Source organism: Bacillus rossius (assembly GCF_032445375.1).
Source record: "Bacillus rossius redtenbacheri isolate Brsri chromosome 9 unlocalized genomic scaffold, Brsri_v3 Brsri_v3_scf9_1, whole genome shotgun sequence".
In the NCBI taxonomy this organism is placed as follows: domain Eukaryota; kingdom Metazoa; phylum Arthropoda; class Insecta; order Phasmatodea; family Bacillidae; genus Bacillus; species Bacillus rossius.
This window is the reverse complement of record NW_026962012.1, coordinates 21,996,343-22,015,232: the sequence shown is the minus strand read 5'-3', so window position 1 is coordinate 22,015,232 and position 18,890 is coordinate 21,996,343. Positions and strand designations below refer to the sequence as shown.

General features: G+C 38.2%; 1 protein-coding gene across 1 annotated transcript in view; it reads right to left on the bottom strand.

The window, feature by feature from the left end:
* The window catches only part of LOC134542623 (protein vav), a 196,101-nt gene that overhangs the window by 81,355 nt on the left and 95,856 nt on the right, over nucleotides 1-18,890 (bottom strand). Inside the window, exons 6-7 of the mRNA XM_063387022.1 lie at nucleotides 17,990-18,193; nucleotides 7,093-7,212 (exon numbers count right to left, since the gene is read on the bottom strand). Coding sequence (XP_063243092.1) covers nucleotides 7,093-7,212; nucleotides 17,990-18,193 — 324 coding nt within the window. The remainder of the gene's footprint in view (nucleotides 1-7,092; nucleotides 7,213-17,989; nucleotides 18,194-18,890) is intronic.

Sequence of the window (18,890 nt, the reverse complement as noted above, 5' to 3'; positions counted from 1 at the left end):
TCTCTTCGCAGATGCATTTCTCATAGAAAGAATCATGTTTTTGGTCACAGCAATGTTCTTAACACCTCCTGCCGAATGTATGGCATCACAAACGCATCTCTGTGCTATAATTGAGGCTTCTGTTAGGTTTTCAACCAGACAATCTCTATTTATAGAAAAACCTCTCTCCACTGCAGCATTGCCGTGAAACATTACAAGAAATTTCTGGAATTTTTTTTAACAAGTTTGTGTTGTCAATTTTAGTCAAACAAATCATTATGACAAAAAAACATAAAATTTTTGAGACTTCCAGTCAAATTTATTGACAGCTTCTTTAACGGCATCATTTTCACATAACAGTAGGTAATCTTGCTTTATGCAGTCAGCTACGTGTGGTGCCATGTGTCTAATTAACTCCAAAGCAGTGGTGATACGACTGTTTCTTAACACACTACTTTTCATGATGTCAGGAGATAAACAAGATGCTCCTTTTACAGCTTTACTTCTAAGGAAACACTTTGCAGCCAGCTTTGAAAAGAGATGTTGAAAGTAACATTTGCCTTCATTTCTGAAAGTTAGTACTTTTGCCTCTTTTTTGTCTTTGCATGCAGATTTGGCACTAAACCTTATGTCTAGGTTGCTAAGGGGTTTTAGTAAACTTGCATCATATGCATTGACATTCATCAGTTGAGTACCTGACGTTATACCTTCTACCACAGACTTCTTCAAAAATCGGGTACCAATACCCATCAAAAGACAAAGAGTATCTTGATACAGCAACGGAAACAGTGGATCATTTGACTGGAATTTAATCAGAAAAGGTTCTAACTGCAATGAAACAGACAAAAGAAACTCTAGTTTTGCTAGAAGCAACTTGTCTGCCAGGGCTTCTTTCACTTTTGTGAAGTTTTGCGAACTAGGTGGATTTTTCTCTGTCAAGCTTACATACTTCAAAAGAGATGGAAACATTTCAATAGCTCTTTTTAGAACTCTTGAATTTTCCACCCACCTAATATGACAGAATTTCAGTGGGAAAACTTCAGAAGCTGTTTTCTGAATATAGTCTGCTCGTCAAGATGGGAAGTCTTTGAAGAGATAAAATAATGCCCTCAAAAACTCATGAACATGCCAGCCAACCACGTGCTGTCTTGTATGCACCTTGAACTATATGCAATGAGCATGTTCCAGTGTCAAATATTTTGCCTTCATTTTCGTCTAGTATGTTGTTATGGAAATCTCGGAAATCACGTAAAAATTTCAAACTTACATCGGGACCATCTGCAGAAATTTGCATAATGTGATTCACTGGCAGGCCTAAATTTGACATAGTAGTCGTCAAAGCATCGACTAAATGTTTAGCAGTTGCCTGTTCCAGAAATGCTGAAGTGAAGTACCTTGTGGCAACTGAGATTGAGTCATCATTCCAGTACCGAACAACTATATCCATCTGACCCTCTTGGCTGACCTTGTTTAGGCTTTCATCAAAAGAAACAGTAAAGAATGGCACAGACTTGACTTCTTCAATCAATTCATTTTGAAAGTATGGCCCAAGACCATACGTCACGCCATACGAGACCTTGTCTTTCTGCATCTGAAATATCTGCGCAACGGCACTGTCCGGAAACATATGCGGAAATAAATCTGAACTAGAACCTGAACTGCGTGATGAAGTATGTGTAACTGCTTTATGCAATGCCCAAATTATTTCTGCCCTGGTTACATTTTCCTTCAGAACAAATCCGCTTATATTTGATGTACTTACCAAGCTACTGGGTGTATTGTTACTATTATTGTTTTCATTAGTAGAGACAGTGTATGGTTCAATAACAGACACTGAAGGTGAGCTGGACCAAGGTACTGAATCACCTGCATATGAGGTTGAAGTAGGCCTACTGATTTTTACAAAAAAATGTTAGTGAATTTTGTTTCCCTGTGGACAAGACAGAAACCCACTTAGCATGATGCTTTCCCTTTTCATGTGTTTTCACGTAATAAACACCACCATGAGCAATATCAAATTCACTATTACATAGTGCACAGTGCCTTGCTCTGTGAATCTTCAACAGGCCTCAGCCACAACGTCCACTTTCCTTCGGCAGCGCATGGCAAACTGTACCACTGCTCCTGAGAACTGCATTTCCCAGGCATTTTATTTTAAAACACTACTGCAGAAATTTTTCTTACACAATAAGAGACTTTTTTGACACTCCCGCAGTCTGCAATGCACGTTAGACATTAACTAGCTAGCCTATACACCACAGCACTGTTGGCAAGACCGAGTTGTATAAAAAAGTTTAAGCCTGGATACAAAACCAAGAACACTTTCAATGTAACGCACCAAAACACTTATGCTGAACTAATCAGATAATGTTTACCAGAAAGAAAAGGCGCGCAATTTACTACTTTAGTTCCGTTAATTTTCTTTTACTTAATGCTGGAATCCTGAAATAACACAAGTAAATTACTTACTTTAAAAATATTTAATTTCTTCCACTACTTTCTCTACTTTAGACAAAACAGACATTATTTCAAATTTTAACACTTTGGCGCTATAACTTAACAACGCATATCTAACTTTAATACTGCTGCTGAAAAATAGGTCATATTTATTCCCTGCTGATTCACACAAATGTTTTGACGAATTCACCCACTGCAAAAGATATCTTGTATGCGTGATAATGTTTGGAAATAAGACAACTACAAATAACTGTACTAATATTAAACACCAAAAGAAAAATTATAAACATTAACACGGCCATTTTCTTTCCATTATTTGCTGTAGACAGACGCTTTCCTATAAATTATATGTTCTATTTTTGTCTCAATCTCTCAATGCGTTGTCCAGTTCCGCATATCGTTAAAATGAATGGTCGTTGCGTATGTAGACAAACTGCATGGTGTATACAGCAAAAATTTTTTTGTAAAAACTATTTTTTTCGGGTCATTAAAATGTACAGTAAACTCCCGGTATATCGCGCCCCGATTGATCGCGGAATCGGGTATATCGCGGGTCAAACCATGTCCCCCAATCAGAAATGAATAATAATGGAATAAATGGTTGACAGCAGATTAGGATAATTTTGCGTTGTAACACACAAACTAAGCATCGGACAGAAAAAAGCATAGGCGTAGAAAATGTCCGTAGTGAAATTCTAAACAAGATATCTCCGTACATTATTCCTCTATCTTGTAGGGTTTTCAAATTATGGTCCAATCCAGCCCAGTGTTAATTTCTGAAACACTAGTTCTTAACGTCGCTTTATCTCACAAATGAAGCATCGGACAGGGGACCCGATAAAGCCCACCGTCCAGCGACATTATCCAGCGTGACTCGGCTGGGGATTGATGTTGGATAGGCTTGGTTGACGGCAAGTGCTGGGAGGGGAGAGGCGAGCAGAGAATATGCGACCAAGACACCCGGGTAGACGGGAGGGGTGGAATATAAGCGCTAGTGATGAGAGGGGCGATGAGTAAGCCGAAAGGGGGGAAGTCATGTGTCCTTGAGTAGTTCACTCATTTCCCGTCTGCACACTTCTCGTGGTCACGTTTGTTGACAAGTGGAGACAAGTCATTGTTGACCGTGCGTTATTGAAGCCCTGTTTTTACAGTCAGTCTTGTTAGCGCTTGGTACGATGTCACAGAAACGAAAAACTCATTCTATAGCAGATAAACTGAAAATCATTGAGCGTGTGAAAAAAGGTGAGACGAAAGCGAGCATATCATGTGAGTGTGGTATCCCAGAAGGTACAATCAGAGGGTGGATGAAAAAGGAACAGAAACTGAGAAATTTTGTGGATGTTATTGAAAGTGATGTAGGGTTGCAAAGAAAAACAATCAAGTTAGGTGAAGACAGTGAACTGGATGAATGCCTTTACAGGTGTTTTTTAATGAAACGAAGTGAAGGTGTACCATTGTCAGGACCTATTTTGAAGGCTCAAGCTGTGAAGTTTCATAACGATTTGCATGGAAAGACGGACTTCAAAGCTTCAGAAGGGTGGTTTTCGCGATGGAAAGTTCGTCACGGAATACAGCAGGCAAGCATCGAAGGCGAAGCCCGATCTTAGTGGGTGGGGCGGGGTAGTTGACGTATACTGTTGGAGAGGGAAGAGTTGGGAAGGAAAGATAAGGCGTAGAGAGAGGTAGAGATTGGAGCGGGCAGAAACACGTTGAGGGGAAGGCGGTGGGGGAGGGAATGTGTTCACGCAGCATACAGGCAGAGCATGAGTCACTTCACTGAGCAGCGTTGCTGCGTACAAGGCAAAATCAGGTAGTCCGGTGTTTAAAATTCCACTCCAGAATCTTCCCATTTAGTGTGGAGCGCTTACACAAACTATGACTTCTTTTTTATTTTTTACCATCTTTTACTGTACAGTATGTACTATATTAATTGGTATTTTACTGGACATCTGTATATAAATGTTTTGTTACAACACTTAAACCTACAGACGTAATATTATTGGGTAAATCATTTTATTATACAAGTTCATCTTTTTACTTTGGTATAATGTTTTAACATTAAATAGTAAAGTAAATCAGCTAGCGTATTTTTAATCTTTGCAGAGGAATTCCCAGTGGTCCAATACTTACGTGAACCATACTGTACCACTTTTGCCGTGAGGTAGTAAACAAGCCCCGGAAATGTTTGTGTGTAGCGGCCCACCGACCTTTAACCAGAGGCTGGGGAATATAACATTTGCCGATCCGAGCCACACACACTCAGCAACTCGACACAGCGTTTGGTGGAATAAGTAAAGACAAAGTTTAACAGACTTTTTAATACGGCGTCACTGATTGCGCTAAAATTAATTTTGCGCAATTTTTGTTTCCAGCGTGTGAACTTTTATAATTTACTGAAAGCATGGATAATAAAATTTAACCACTTGACACGATAGACAATTCTTTATTTTTTATTGTACAAATGCTAGAATCGTTTTTCCCGTATCTGTGGCCTACTTCTGCAAAAGACACGCTATCTGCAAGTAAATCTAGAATTTTTATTTTGTCAATCAAACTCGGTACTTTGCGAGTCATATTCGGTTTGAAGTATCACTACGGCCTTTCTATTTAGAAGACTTTGACCACAGAATCGTGTGTAACCGCACACACTGCACTTACTTTATTACGGACACTCAGACGAAGCAGATACTGTGGCTGACACCACGTGACTGGCAGCAGCTTGTGTGCCGCACGTGTGTATGGCGGCGTGTGGCGCGCTCGTAGGCCGTGCGACAAACTGTGCGCGGCACGCGGAAAAATAAAAAAATTCAACATTTAATATTTATCTTTAGAATTTATTATTTTTATTTTTTCACCCGCGTTTAGTAAAAACTGCGGATGCAAAGTCCGCACATAAGGCGGGCCGGGCCGTCTATACTGTGCGTGCTTGCCGACTTATTAGAACACATGCGGTGTTTTATGCCTTTTGACCTTGGTCACATCGAAACATCGCAGTTATGCAACAACGCGGGTAAGAGTTATGTCCCCTGACAACCGCGTTAAATAGAGAGTGTACTGTATATCGGTACTTTTTCGGTACTTTCGTGACCTAGGTGAAAGTTTCGTCACTTCTTCATGACTTTCGTGACCTGTAGACACCCTGATAAAGCACTTATTTTCAAGACCTGTGAAAAGTGTCGTATGGGTACTTTGGTTTGTGGGGTGGGAAGGTCTAGAAATAGTAGAAATAGGAAATACTTAGCTTACATTATATTATTGTTCATTTTTAAAAACCAATGAACAAATTGTCTTCTGTCAGAAGTGTTAAATAAATGGTAAGTTATCATAAGGTAACTTTTTCATTAAAAATTTTTTTAGAATTTTATTATTAACATCAAACAAGCTATATAATTCTTAATTTGTCTGATCGGCAATGATCGGCGCCGGTCATTGGCGCAAATGATTGGTATCGAAATGATCGGCAAATTTAGTGATCGGCCCAGCCCTAATTTTAATGTCATGTTAGATTTATGTAAATATTTCTCTACCACGATTATTATTTATAGAAAATGGCTCAATTATAGTATTATGTATCTAGCTTGCTGTTTACGTGATAAATAAAATAATAATGATATGGTGTGGAATATCTATTAGGCCATAAATTATCTAAAGAACAAACATAAGGCAGGTCACAATGCTAGTAACTCTGCTGTTAAATGTAGTTTAAGATTTTATTTGTATGATAAAGAAGTTTTTAAGTAGTTTATATTTTTAAAGAGAAGTTGGGTGTTAGATGATTAATTACGAGTAACTTGTCATGACATAAACAAGACTTTAAAAAAGTGGCACAACTCGATTGGAAGTTCCTACTTGCAAGACTATTTTAAATCCCACAGCATAGGTGTTAGTAACATTCTTCATAATATGAACCAAAATACCAAGTTAATTTATCACAACAATCCCCCAACTTAATACAACCACCAAACAGTTTTTATAACAATTATACAATCAAAGCAATCATTTTCTTGAAAAAAGGTACTACAAATTTACTGTTCACCTGCTGCTCACTAGAAGATTAGTACGCCTGTCTTTATGCTTCCTTCTGCAAAAAAAGGATGTAGTTATAGGGACTTCTAAAGTAACATCTATTTGTTCAAAATATGTCAACTCATAATTTTTCTTTATAGATACATTGAAATGTTATGGAAACCAACTAAATAACAGTGATGAATATAAGAAAGAAAAAATATTGTTTAACTGCTTTATAAGGCTGTGTAACTGAGTTGTACATAAACATAATCCTCCCTTAGATAAGCACAGATATCAGAAGTTATCCGTCTACAACATTTGAAAAATAAACAATTATTAATCCTATATCTTAAGAAAACTAATTCAATTTTATTATGTTTTGTACATAGAAAGACTCAATAATAAAGAGGATGGAACAGCAAATTAGTATGCATGTAAAAATAACTTAACAAACGTCATGTCGAAGAGCAAGTCATATTCCTGTTAGTGTTTAACGTATCTATATTCTGTTGGACAACTATGTGGGCAACTTAGGTACTAAAAATACACAATTGATGCAAAACACGAGTGAAAATATTTAGACAAAAATTAGTTTTCTCCCCAAAAGATGATTTTTAATTAAATCTACAGTCCAGGCAGTTGACCGACCGGCTGTGTCTCCTTGATGAGTTTGTCGAGAAGCAGCGGGTACTTGAGGATCCGCTGCATGGGCACGGACAGGATGTCCTGCAGCTTGAACTTGCCCTGGTTCGTCTCCTGCTCGCACTTCTGCAACACCCCACAGCCCACACTACAGTCAAACATTTCATTTCCCTCTGTACATCAGTATACATCTATGTCGAACTTTAAAAAATTAAGCTAAAAAAGAAAATGATAAGAAGAGGAGTTTGGTTACGGATCCAATTCAAGACAATTAAGTAAACCTTTTTTTTAATATGTACAGTTGGCATTAATAACAATGTACATCAAAAAATAACTAATGCGGTGGTCTTGTCTCTCTATGCACTTCCGTCAAATGCTATTGAACCAAATATAACTTAATAAGCTACATCCCTCATTTTAATAATACTTAAAACATTATTATGTTATACATTAAAAAAATAATATAACCAATATTCGACTATCCAAGCTGGCACTTCATTTCTAAAATTAACAACATTTGGACTGTAGTAGGATAAAGTAATTTCGAGATCACCTCAAATATGCACTAGCAAAGTAACGTTTCAAAAGAATGATACTGCACATTAAAAATGTAACAGTCAGTAAATTAACAACTCTACAATACAAGCAAGTAGTTTAGGTGTTAAAACATTGTTGGTAGTATGTTTTGTGGAAGACAACTCTTGAGGCTTAAAGCATGAGAGATGATATAAGCAGCAATAAAAAATAAAGCCACTACACTACAGCACCTGATGTTGATACAAGTCACTGATAAAATTATAAATATCTAAGTAAAATTAAAAAGCTTCAAACATAAAGTAAACCATCTATATGACAAAAATATAATGCAACAATTTGAATGCCTCAATGCTATATTTTCAATACCAAAATAATATCCTTCACTTATCAGAAGAAAACACCAGTCAGCAGACTCCGGCAGATCAAAGTGCTGTGGCACTAGCACAGCAGACAGTGCGCACTCATGGGTCTCATCTGTCAAGCATGGAGCGGTCTGTGCACCTACGGAAGCTCACGTAAGTGATCTCTAGCACATGCATCTAAGGTTTCAGTGCACTCTCTTCATGTTACCAAATTAGAAATCTGAGATTTCAGCTAAACATGCTGTTACATTCTCTCCCTGAAGCACATTATACTAAGTGTGTTGCATGGTCATGTTAAATGCCAGAGATCTCAGCCCAGCATGCTAGTGCTTTCTCTCCCTGAAGCAAATTAGACTCAGCATGCTCCATGGTCAAGTTGCTGAGTCTGAAGTCTGATATATAGTCAAGCAAACTGGTAATTTCTGTCCCTCATAGCCATTACACACAGAATGCTAAGTACTCACGTTTAAATGTCCAAGATCTCAGCAAAGCATGGTGTTATTTGTTTCCAAGAAACCCTTTTACACTCATTTAACTCCATGAAAATTACACTGAGCCAGATAAAACAGCCATACACTCAGGTGCTTGCTCTCTCAAAAGTAGGCTAAACTCATCAAACTCCATTGTCATGTTACAAAACCTGAGATCACACCAAGCACTCTGTTATATCCCCTCTCAGAAGAATACTAGAGTCATCACACTCCGTGGTCATGTTTCATAACCAGAGATAACAACATAGGACTCTTCTAACAACTCTCCCTGAAGCACGCTAGACTAATCACAATCCATGGTCATGTTTCGAAAACAGAGATCACAACCAAGTACTCCGCTTAAAGCTCTTCCAGAAGCACGCTAGAGTCATCAAAATCCGTGATCCTGTTTCAGAACCTGAGATCAGAACCAAGGACTCATCTTACAGCTCTCCCAGAAGAAAGCTAGTATAATCACACTCCGTGATCATGATTCAGAAACACAGATCACAACAAAGGACTCTGCTTACAGCTCCACCAGAAGCACGCTAGAGTATACACACTCTGTGGTCATGTTTCAGAACCAGAGATCAGAACCAAGGACTTTGCTTACAGCTCTACCAGAAGCAAGCAAGAGTCAACACACTCGGTGGTCATGTTTCAGAACCAGAGATCAGAAACAAGGACTCAGCTTACAGCCCTTCCAGAAGCAAGTTAAAGTCATCACACTACGTGATCATATTTCAAAACCAGATACCACAACCAAGCAATCTGCTTACAGCTCTCCCAGAAGCAAGCAAGAGTCTACATACTTGGTGGTCATTTTTCAGAACCGGAGAGTACAAACAAGGACTCTGCTTAAAGCTCTTCCAGAAGCACGCTAGAGTCATCACACTCCATGCTCATGTTTCAAAACCAGAGATCACAACCAATTACTCTGCTTTACGGTCTTCCAGAAGCATGCTAGAGACGACACACTCCGTGGTCATGTTTCAGAACCAGATATCAACATAGGACTCTTCTTACAACTCTCCCTGAAGCACGCTAGAATAATCACAATCCATGGTCATGTTTCATAACCAGAGATCACAACCAAGGACTCTACTTACAGATCACCCAGAAGCACGCTAGAGTATACACAAACTGTGGTCATGTTTTAGAACCAGAGATCAGAACCAAGGACTCTGCTTACAGCTCTCCCAGAAGCAAGCAAGAGTCTACACACTCGGTGGTCATGTTTCAGAACCAGAAATCAGAAACAAGGACTCTGCTTACAGCCCTCCCAGAAGCAAACTAAAGTCAACATACTACATTATCATATTTCAAAACCAGAGATCACAAACAAGACTCTACTTAAATCTCTTCCAGAAGAACACTAGAGTCATCACACTCCATGCTATTGTTTCAAAACCAGAGATCACAACCAAGGACTCTACTTTAAGCTCTTCCAGAAGCACGCTAGAGTCTACACACGCCATGGTCATGTTTCAGAACCAGAGATCACAACCAAGGTCTCTGCTTACAGCTCTTCCAGAAGCACGCTAGAGTCTACACACGCCGTGGTCATGTTTCAGAACCAGATATCTCAACCAAGCACTCTGCTTAAAGCTCTTCCAGAAGCACGCTAGATTGATTACACTCCATGATCATGTTTCAGAACCAGAAATAACAAGAAAGGACTCTGCTTACAGCTCTCCCAGGAACACGCTAGAGGCTACACACTCCGTGGTCAAGATTCAGAACCAGAGATCAAAACCAAAAACTCTCCTATAAGCTCTTCCAGAAGCACGCTAGTCATCAAGTATATGAACATGTTTCAGAACAAGAGATCACAACAAAGGACTCTGTTTTTACATTTCCAGAAGCACGCTAGAATAATCACACTCCGTGGTTTTGTTTCAGAACCAGATCAAAACCAACGACTCAGGTTACAACTTTCTCCGAAGAATGCTAGAGACTACACACTTCGTGGTCATGTTTCAGAACTAGCGATCACAACCAAGGACTCTGCTTAAAGCTCTTCCATAAGCATGCTAGTGTCTACACACTGTGTGGTTATGTTTCAGAAACAGAGATCAGAACCAAGGACCCTGCTTACAGCTCTCCCAGAAGCACACTACAGTCTTGACACACTCAATGGCCTTGTTTCAGAACCAGATACCACAACCAAGGACTCAGCTTAAAGCTCTTCCAGAAGCACGCTAGAGTCTACACACTCCGTGGTTACGTTTCAGAACCAGAGATCACAACCAAGGACTCTGCTTAAAGTTCTTCTATAAGCTAACTAGAGTCACCACACTCCGTGATAATGATTCAGAACCAGAGATCACAACCTAGGACTCTGCTTCAAACGGTCCCAGAAGCACGCTAGAGTCTAAACACTCATGGTCAAGTTTCAGAACCAGAGATCACAACCAAGGACTCTGCTTACAGCTCTTCCAGAAGCACACTACAGTCATCATACTCCATGGTCATGTTTCAGAACCAGATATCACAACCAAGCACTCTGCTTACAACTCTCTCAGAAGCACGCTAGACTGATGGCACTCTGTAGTCATGTTATAGAAACTGATTTCATAGCCAAGAACGATGGTGCTTGCTCTCCTAGAGCACTATAGAATCATTCAATTTTGTGGTAATGTTCCAGTACAATCAAGCAGGTGTTACTCTTCCTGAAGAATGGTAGTCCAAGCAGGTGTTACTCTTCCTGAAGAATGGTAGTCTTATCACACTCTGTTGTATCATGGAAGTCTTATTGCACTATGGTCTTGTTACACAAGTAACTTATTTACTAGCGATAGGTTCTGTTTAAGTTAATTATAGGCACATTGGCACTGGGTAATTATCCAGTATGTTTCAAAGGAAATTATTTGTAGCCACAACCAGGGCAGATATAACTGGGTTACTTACTAATATATTTAAAGAAATTAAATTTAAGTCATTGTGCCAAGGAGTCAGAACTGGTTAAATTGACAGTAAGTTTTAAAAGATATTTTGTTTAGCTGCAGAACAAGGGAATAGGAAGTGGCTACCTAACCAGTAATTTTAAATGGAGTAAGTTTATAACCACGGCTCATATGTCAGAAATGGCTAACTGGAGAGTATTTATGAAGGGAGATTATTAAGAGCTTTTGCGCGAAAAGGTGGACTGGATAACTAAGCAGTAAGTTAAAAAGTATTTGTTATATAGCCAAAGTGAAAAAGAGTCGGATATAGGTAAACATAAATGTAAGTTTTAGAGGAGTTGATTTATAGCCACTTCACATGAGCACCAGAATAAGAGTTTATTTATAGCCACAAAACAAGGGAAATATAACTGAATAACTAAACATAAACTTTCAGGGGAGTTTACTAATGGTCGCAGTGGAAGGGAGAAGAAATTGGAAAACAGGGCAGTAAGGAAACAGGGAAGTGATTTAGCTGCAGCAGAAGGAAGTCAAAACAAAGGAACTGGCCTGTAAGTTTTAAAGAATTTTATTGACAGCAGCTGTGCAAAGGTGACCACTGGGTAGTGGGCAGTAAGGAACCAGGAAGGTGATTTAAAACTCCAGCGGAAGAAAGTACGAACTAAATTACTAGTCGCTAAGTTTCACGCATTTTAATTTCGATGCGGCGCCAAAGAGACGTAACTGGGTAACTAACAGGATAGTAGGTTTCAAAAAAGGTTGTTTGAAACTTAGGTGCCAGGAAGTCAGGATTGGCAAACCAAACATTAAGTTTCATGTGCGTTCATTTATAGCTGCTGCGCATATGCATCAGAACTATCCAGTTAGTTTCAAGAAGTTTATTTAAAGCCGCGGCATAAAGGAGTCGAAACTAGGTAACTAGACAGTAAGTTTCGTAAGTTATAAGAGTTTATTTATCGATGCTACATGAAAAAAGTTGGTACTGTGTAACCAGTCATTAAGATTCATGGGAGGTTAATTCTCTCCGCAGGGCAAAAACATCAGAACTTTGTAACTGCACAGTAAGTTTCTAGGTATTTGATTAATTGCAGCAGTGGAAAGGAAAAGAAACTGGGTAACTGGACGTAGGGTTTGTAGGAATTTGATGTATACCTGCGGCACAAGAGAGTTGGAACTGGGAAACTGTCTAGTAAGTATCTTAGCAATTAAAATATAGTCGTGGCCAAAGCCTAGGAAATAGGTAACTGAATAGAACGATTAGAAGAATTTATTTTACAGCAGCTGCACAAAGCATTCGGAGCTGTCTATCTCGTTGTCGGCGGGTAGTGCCCATGGCTCGTGAGGCGAGCCTGTCTTCCAGCGGTTTGCGCCGGTGCTGTGACGTCGGCAGAGAGGAGGGTGAAGAAGAGGGGGAAACAGAGAAAGAGGGGTGGTAGGAGAATATATTGTTCATTGGCTTGGCTACCGGAACTGGCTTGCTGGAGGATACGTAGAGACTTTCTGATAGTTAAGTATTGGTTTTGTGCTTGTAATTTATGTAATATAACAATATAGTTAATTCAGTTGTGATTGTGATTTCTTTTTTGGAAGCCCTTGCTTCTGTGTGTGCCATAATAATCGCCAGTAACTTAAATTTACAAAGAATTCTAAAGCTAAACACACATGAGTGAGTGCAGTAATGTATCCTGTGTTCTATGCCTGGATCTCATCTTGGGTACTTACAGTGACCAGAGGGTCACAAACCTGCGTGACTTCTGCTAGGTGCACCTGTGGACCTTCGTGAGGCGTAAGTAGCTGGTATTTTGCCATTGTGTCTTTTGTTAAGGGTGGAAACACCTCTACACTTTTGGGTGGGGTCAGTATGTTATTTTACTCGCCTTTCAGCATCTTTTTTATCTCTGCTGTTTTGCTTCATGTCCCATGTATTCTAAACTTTTCTTTTTTAGCAAGCAGCGTACGAGTTTACGTGAATGTACTGTCTTGTTTGTGAGTTTCTTAATTTCACTCAATCATGCACGGGGCTACGACTGCATGGATTCAGAAAATGTCCAAGAATGTGTTGACGATGATCTTGTCCAAGGTGAGGTCAAGGAACAGGACTAAACAAATGACCTTAGTGAATGTGTACAGACCCTTGGAAAATAACACAAAATTAAAAATCACTTTTTAAAAAACGAATAAATTTTCGTTTGCCTTGATTTCACTAGACTTTCGGACAAAATAAACGACTGGACCTCTTGGAAGTTCATCAAATCTTTCGTAGAAGCATTTCTATGATAAAAACGACTGATTGTGTCAAGGTCCTCCATCATTGACGTTTTCGTCGGAACAGATACGTCACTTGGTTTGTCGTCATTATTGTTATCATCTTCAGACGCCGCTTCGTTTTGATTAGAAGAGACGAGCTCGACAAGTTCCGTGTTCGTCAACTCCCCGCACGCTTACGATGCAAGTGTGAGACGAGTTATGCTCATTTACGGGCTACAGTCGGCGTGATTCTAAATAAGTAATGCTCACAGCGTGGCCCTGTCGCACTTGCTTTCGTCGCCCCGAGGCAAGCTATGCTTGTTGTGGGGCCCCACCTTGTGCGGTGTTGCCAAGACGGCCACATCATGCGCGTTTCATTTGCCGGACGCGTGGAATTGTGCGAAGCTGTTTCTCATTTATTAAGAAAATTGTAGATGTTTTATCATTGTTTTAGAACAAAATTACAGTAACTGTTATGGTCCTACGCAGCATATGCAAAACTGACGGTGCCGATGGCAATTATCGTTATAGCTGACTTTACGTTATAGACCGTATTCGCTACAACGGACTTTCACTGTATTTGCACCGGACAGAAAAACATATAATATAGTATACAGGAACATCCTAGAATAATAGTCTGATTTGTACTCTTTTTAAGAAAAAATAATTTATTATACGTTAATACTTTGAACTTTATAAAAGGATAGTATTTAAAATTAATTCTTTTTTGAAATAGTAAAACATATTTCAATAAAACATGTTTTCAGGTTTTTAAGCTAAATTGTATGTTAGAATTTTTAAATACTGATGATCCCAGTCATGCAGTAAAAAAAACAATTACCATATTATTTTATTTTCTTTGCAATGATCTTTGATACTTATTTAAGGACATCAACGCGAGCGAAGCCGTGGGTAGAAACTTGAATCGTCATCATCATCATCTTAAAGTTAATAAAACTGCATTCAATCAATGTTGTTATTAATTACAAATATTAATATTAATATAACAACCCTCCAGGCTTTACACACACAAAAAAAACTTTCTTTACTACCCACATGTTCATGGCAACCAACTGACAACAGTTTGAAGCAAATTTAAAAAACACGAACTTGTGCAAAAATAACATTGACAATAACAAGAAAAGAGGGATAAGTAGAGAGATAAGAAGATGCATCAGGCGCCAGACGGAGGCAGACCCTAGAAAATGTCATTTGACTACATGTTACAAAAACATCATATTCTTTATAAATTTATGTACAATTTTTATTTAAAATTAAAATAATACTAATCCACAAAAAAAAAAAAAAGACTGCTTTACAACTTCCCCACTGCCTTGTAATCTGTTATTAAAGTAGATAAATGTTTGCTTATGTAAGTGTTACTACTAGGCCTGAGCGAATACTAGAATTTTCAAATACGAATAAAAAACTATTCGTATTTGATTTGACCTCGAATATTAACACTTTGAAATAAGAATATTTGTTTCCTTACGAATATTTCACATAGCTTATCTCATGAGTACCCTGTTTTATCGCATTATAGTCACACGCACATAATCGTCGCACCAATATTTTGGGTGTCAAAATTTGGATTAAAAAAAAAGTCACGTGTAAACATTGCATGCTTTTGGTCCCACTTTTAGATTCCGAGCAGCTTGTGTAGGTATTTTTTCCATATAAAACAATGTATTTTAATGTAGAAATTCAATATTTATTTTGACATTACCACTTATTTAATTAACAGAAATACGGAGTTGTCTGATATGTAAATTTTCTTTAAAGACGTTTTTAAACGTTATAACGTTTATCTGTTCGTCTGTGTCACCGCGGTGTACCGCTTATAAAAATGTAGCCAGCGCTAGTTGGCATCATTCATGTTTGGTTATGTTGCTTCCCGTATAGAGCGCGCACACGTAGTCGAATATGGATATCTCGCCGATTGCATGCAACGCGCGCTCTCTGTCGAGTGCCGAGTTAACTATATTTGATGGGCTGCACTCTTTCGTGGTAAGTGTGTACTACGATGATAGTTACGCTTTATTTCAGGCTCGCATTCGGGTCACAGATTTTGTTTTTCTATTTAAAGTTGAAGAAAGTTTTTGTTGAATGACTTATTAGTTTAAATTGTTTGGCGTGCTTTTGTATACTCTTACTTTTTAAATAAACGTACTTTCCGTGAATGGGTTTTGTTTTTATTAATAATATTACCTAACAAATGTTTTTTTCCACATAAAAATAGCACCCCCTTTTTTTAAAACTTGATTTTAGTATAAAATGTGTGACGATTATGCGATAAAACACAATATGTGTTATACCAACATTCATTGTTGAGGTTAAGTCATTTCTGCAATACAAATACCCTTTTTTGATGTTTTAATGGGACTTCATAACCAAAAACATGAAATAATTTTTTTACTACTGTCTCGCTAAACATAACGGAAAAATTGTGTGAACAATTCAAAATACGGGGAATATTTGTCATTTCAAACTTGGTAACTAAATATTATTTGTTTTCATTTCGTCACGTGAACCAGAAGTGGTAAAAACAAAATACCGTTAAAAACCGTGGACTACAACACCAAAAACAAGGATACTCCAATGCAATGGCCATTAAAAGAAGTCAATTTCATTGATTGGACAGCTTATAAATTGATAGTCACAATCAATGTGAGACAGTAGCAGCTAACTTGCTATGTATCTATGACGAAACAGACATCCTGACTGAAAATTGTGTATTTATAAAAATGCTGGACTAAAATACAATTTACCTGGTTGTGTTAATGAAAACTCATAAATATACAGTGAAACCTCTATTTAACAAATCTCAAGGGACCAAAATTTGTAGTGTTTGTTGTAAAGGGGTTTGTTAAATGGAGGTTTCGCACGATAAATTTCTAGTCACCATAAAGCTTCACATAAATGGCTAGAACTGTCTTTCTGTTTAATACGATATGAGGAATTAAACATGAAAAAGTACATAGAATACACTTGTTTAATGGCCAACCATTGCTTAGAAATTATCAATTCCCATCCCCAGTGCTTCCTGGCATGCCTTTGTTGATGTTTGATGCCCTAGCCTCCATTAACAAGTCAAAAAGTATCTTGTCCAAATCATCATTTTTACATACTTTCACACGTTTTCGATTTGTCCCTACCAGAGAAGCGTTGTTTTCGATCTGTTCCCGGTTGGATAATATGGTCGAAAGTGTAGACGCCGGGATGTCGAAACGTTTAGCTATATTACTTTTTTTTCCACTTTCATCAACTGCATTTAAAATTTCTAATTTTATTTTAACGTTAATCTGTCGCCGCTTTTTAGGATTAGAATTCATTTTACAGTAGTAACGTGTTGTTTTCCGTAACTACGTGTGGAAATAAATAAACAACAGTGTAAACTGAAAAAACGGAAATTGTACTACACCATAGTTAAAAATATTTGCGTGTGTGCATCTTTAACCATAGAAACGCAAAATACACTAGTTGTTCGTCTTGCCAGAGCGATGGTACGAGAGGTTTCCGCCACTAGCGCTAAATGTACCCGCCATTTTGAACAAAGTGTGGCATGTATACACGACGTGTGTTATCCATGATGCTTTGTTTATTTATTGCCTTCCGCGATGTTGCTTATTATTTTAAGGTTATACGCACGTATTTTTAAGCAGTGAATGCAAAAAAATTAGTGGATGTCTTGTAGGAGATGTTTATTTTTGCGTGTTTTTTCAATAGCGGCAGTTCGTTGTAAAGGGAATTCCACTATTTCGGAACAAATAAAATTCGGTATTTAGAGGTTAAAACAGCATTGATCTTATGGCGGTTCGGCGGGACCAAAATTTTATTTCGTTGTATGGGGTTTTTCGTTAAATAGAATATTCGTTAATGGAGGTTTTACTGTATAGAGTTTAAAATGTAAATATGTACTCATTTAATCACTAATTTGGGAATACAGCATTTAAACAAAAGTTTCACATTTTTGTGAAATGTATTGAATTGCTTTTCATATTTTCATATTATTTTATTTTATAAATTAAATATTTTAACAAAAAATTTCCATGTAATTACTGTAGTTGACTTAACTTAATCAACCTTTTATTTTAGTATTATTTGTATAATTTCCCAGAAGTTGTTACATGATGTAAAACATTTTTTGTGGGATTTTTAATTTTTATTCTTATTATTCAAATTTTATATTCATATTCGCAAATAATTTTGTATTCGTAGTTGTATTTGATTCGAACTAAAAAACTGATATTCGCACAGGCCTAGTTACTACACAATGTTTCCATCAAGGAGTGGTAAAGTGAAATAAAAAAAAATAAAAATAACCAAATAATAATTTATAAGAAGCTCACTAAGTAACAATGAAGCTACACGCTGCACTCACAACGAGGTTCTGGTTGAAGATCTCACTGCGAGAACACAGCTCCAGCACGTGCTCTTGTGCACGGGTCAGGTTGGCACAGTACTCCCCGTACACCAGGAACTTCTCCCTCCAGTTGATGAACACATCGCTGAGCCTAGCTAAGCTGCCCGGAGCAACCGCCTTCAACAAGTGACTGTAGAATCCACAATGGATCTCCGACAGCTCCTGCACAAACACCACAATTTCACATATGGCGACTACCTTCAACAAGTGGCTCTAAAGCCCACTTTAATTCTCCTGTGCAGACATAAATATTACACATTATCGCATAAACACTGGATAAACCTTGCAGGACTGCCCGGAGAGACTGCACTCAAAATCTCTGACAGCTCTCGCAAACACCACCATTAAACATATAACACTATCAGTGGATAAGCTTTGCTGAGCTTCCTGGAGTGGATAAATAAGCAGAGTTAATTTGCAATTAAAATATAATCCTAGTAAAATACATAGAATAGAGACTCAATGTGTTGTGGATGGGGGACTTGGAAGCATCATACTACAATAGCTTTCTGTGCATTAGTAGAGCTGTCATTAGGAGAAATTATTAATGGGCAAATAAAATGCCAGTTAGCATTTTGTTTTAAGTGAGCCCATTAGAGCAAATTAATGCTCCCAGCTCCTTCGCAAAGTGCGACCACCGGGTCTGGCGTCAGCCACATCAAGTCACAGCCACGATGAGAAAGTCAACGCACTGCAGCAGTCTCGTGGTCTCTAGAAGACAAGCAAAGCACATCCACCTGGTGGAAACTGATAACAGCTTGCGAATGTGTCGCGAAATACAGAGAACTAATTGCGAGACTTCCCAAAGCCCAGATGATGAAATCGTCATCACGCAAACCCGTGCTATGAGCGAGTGGTC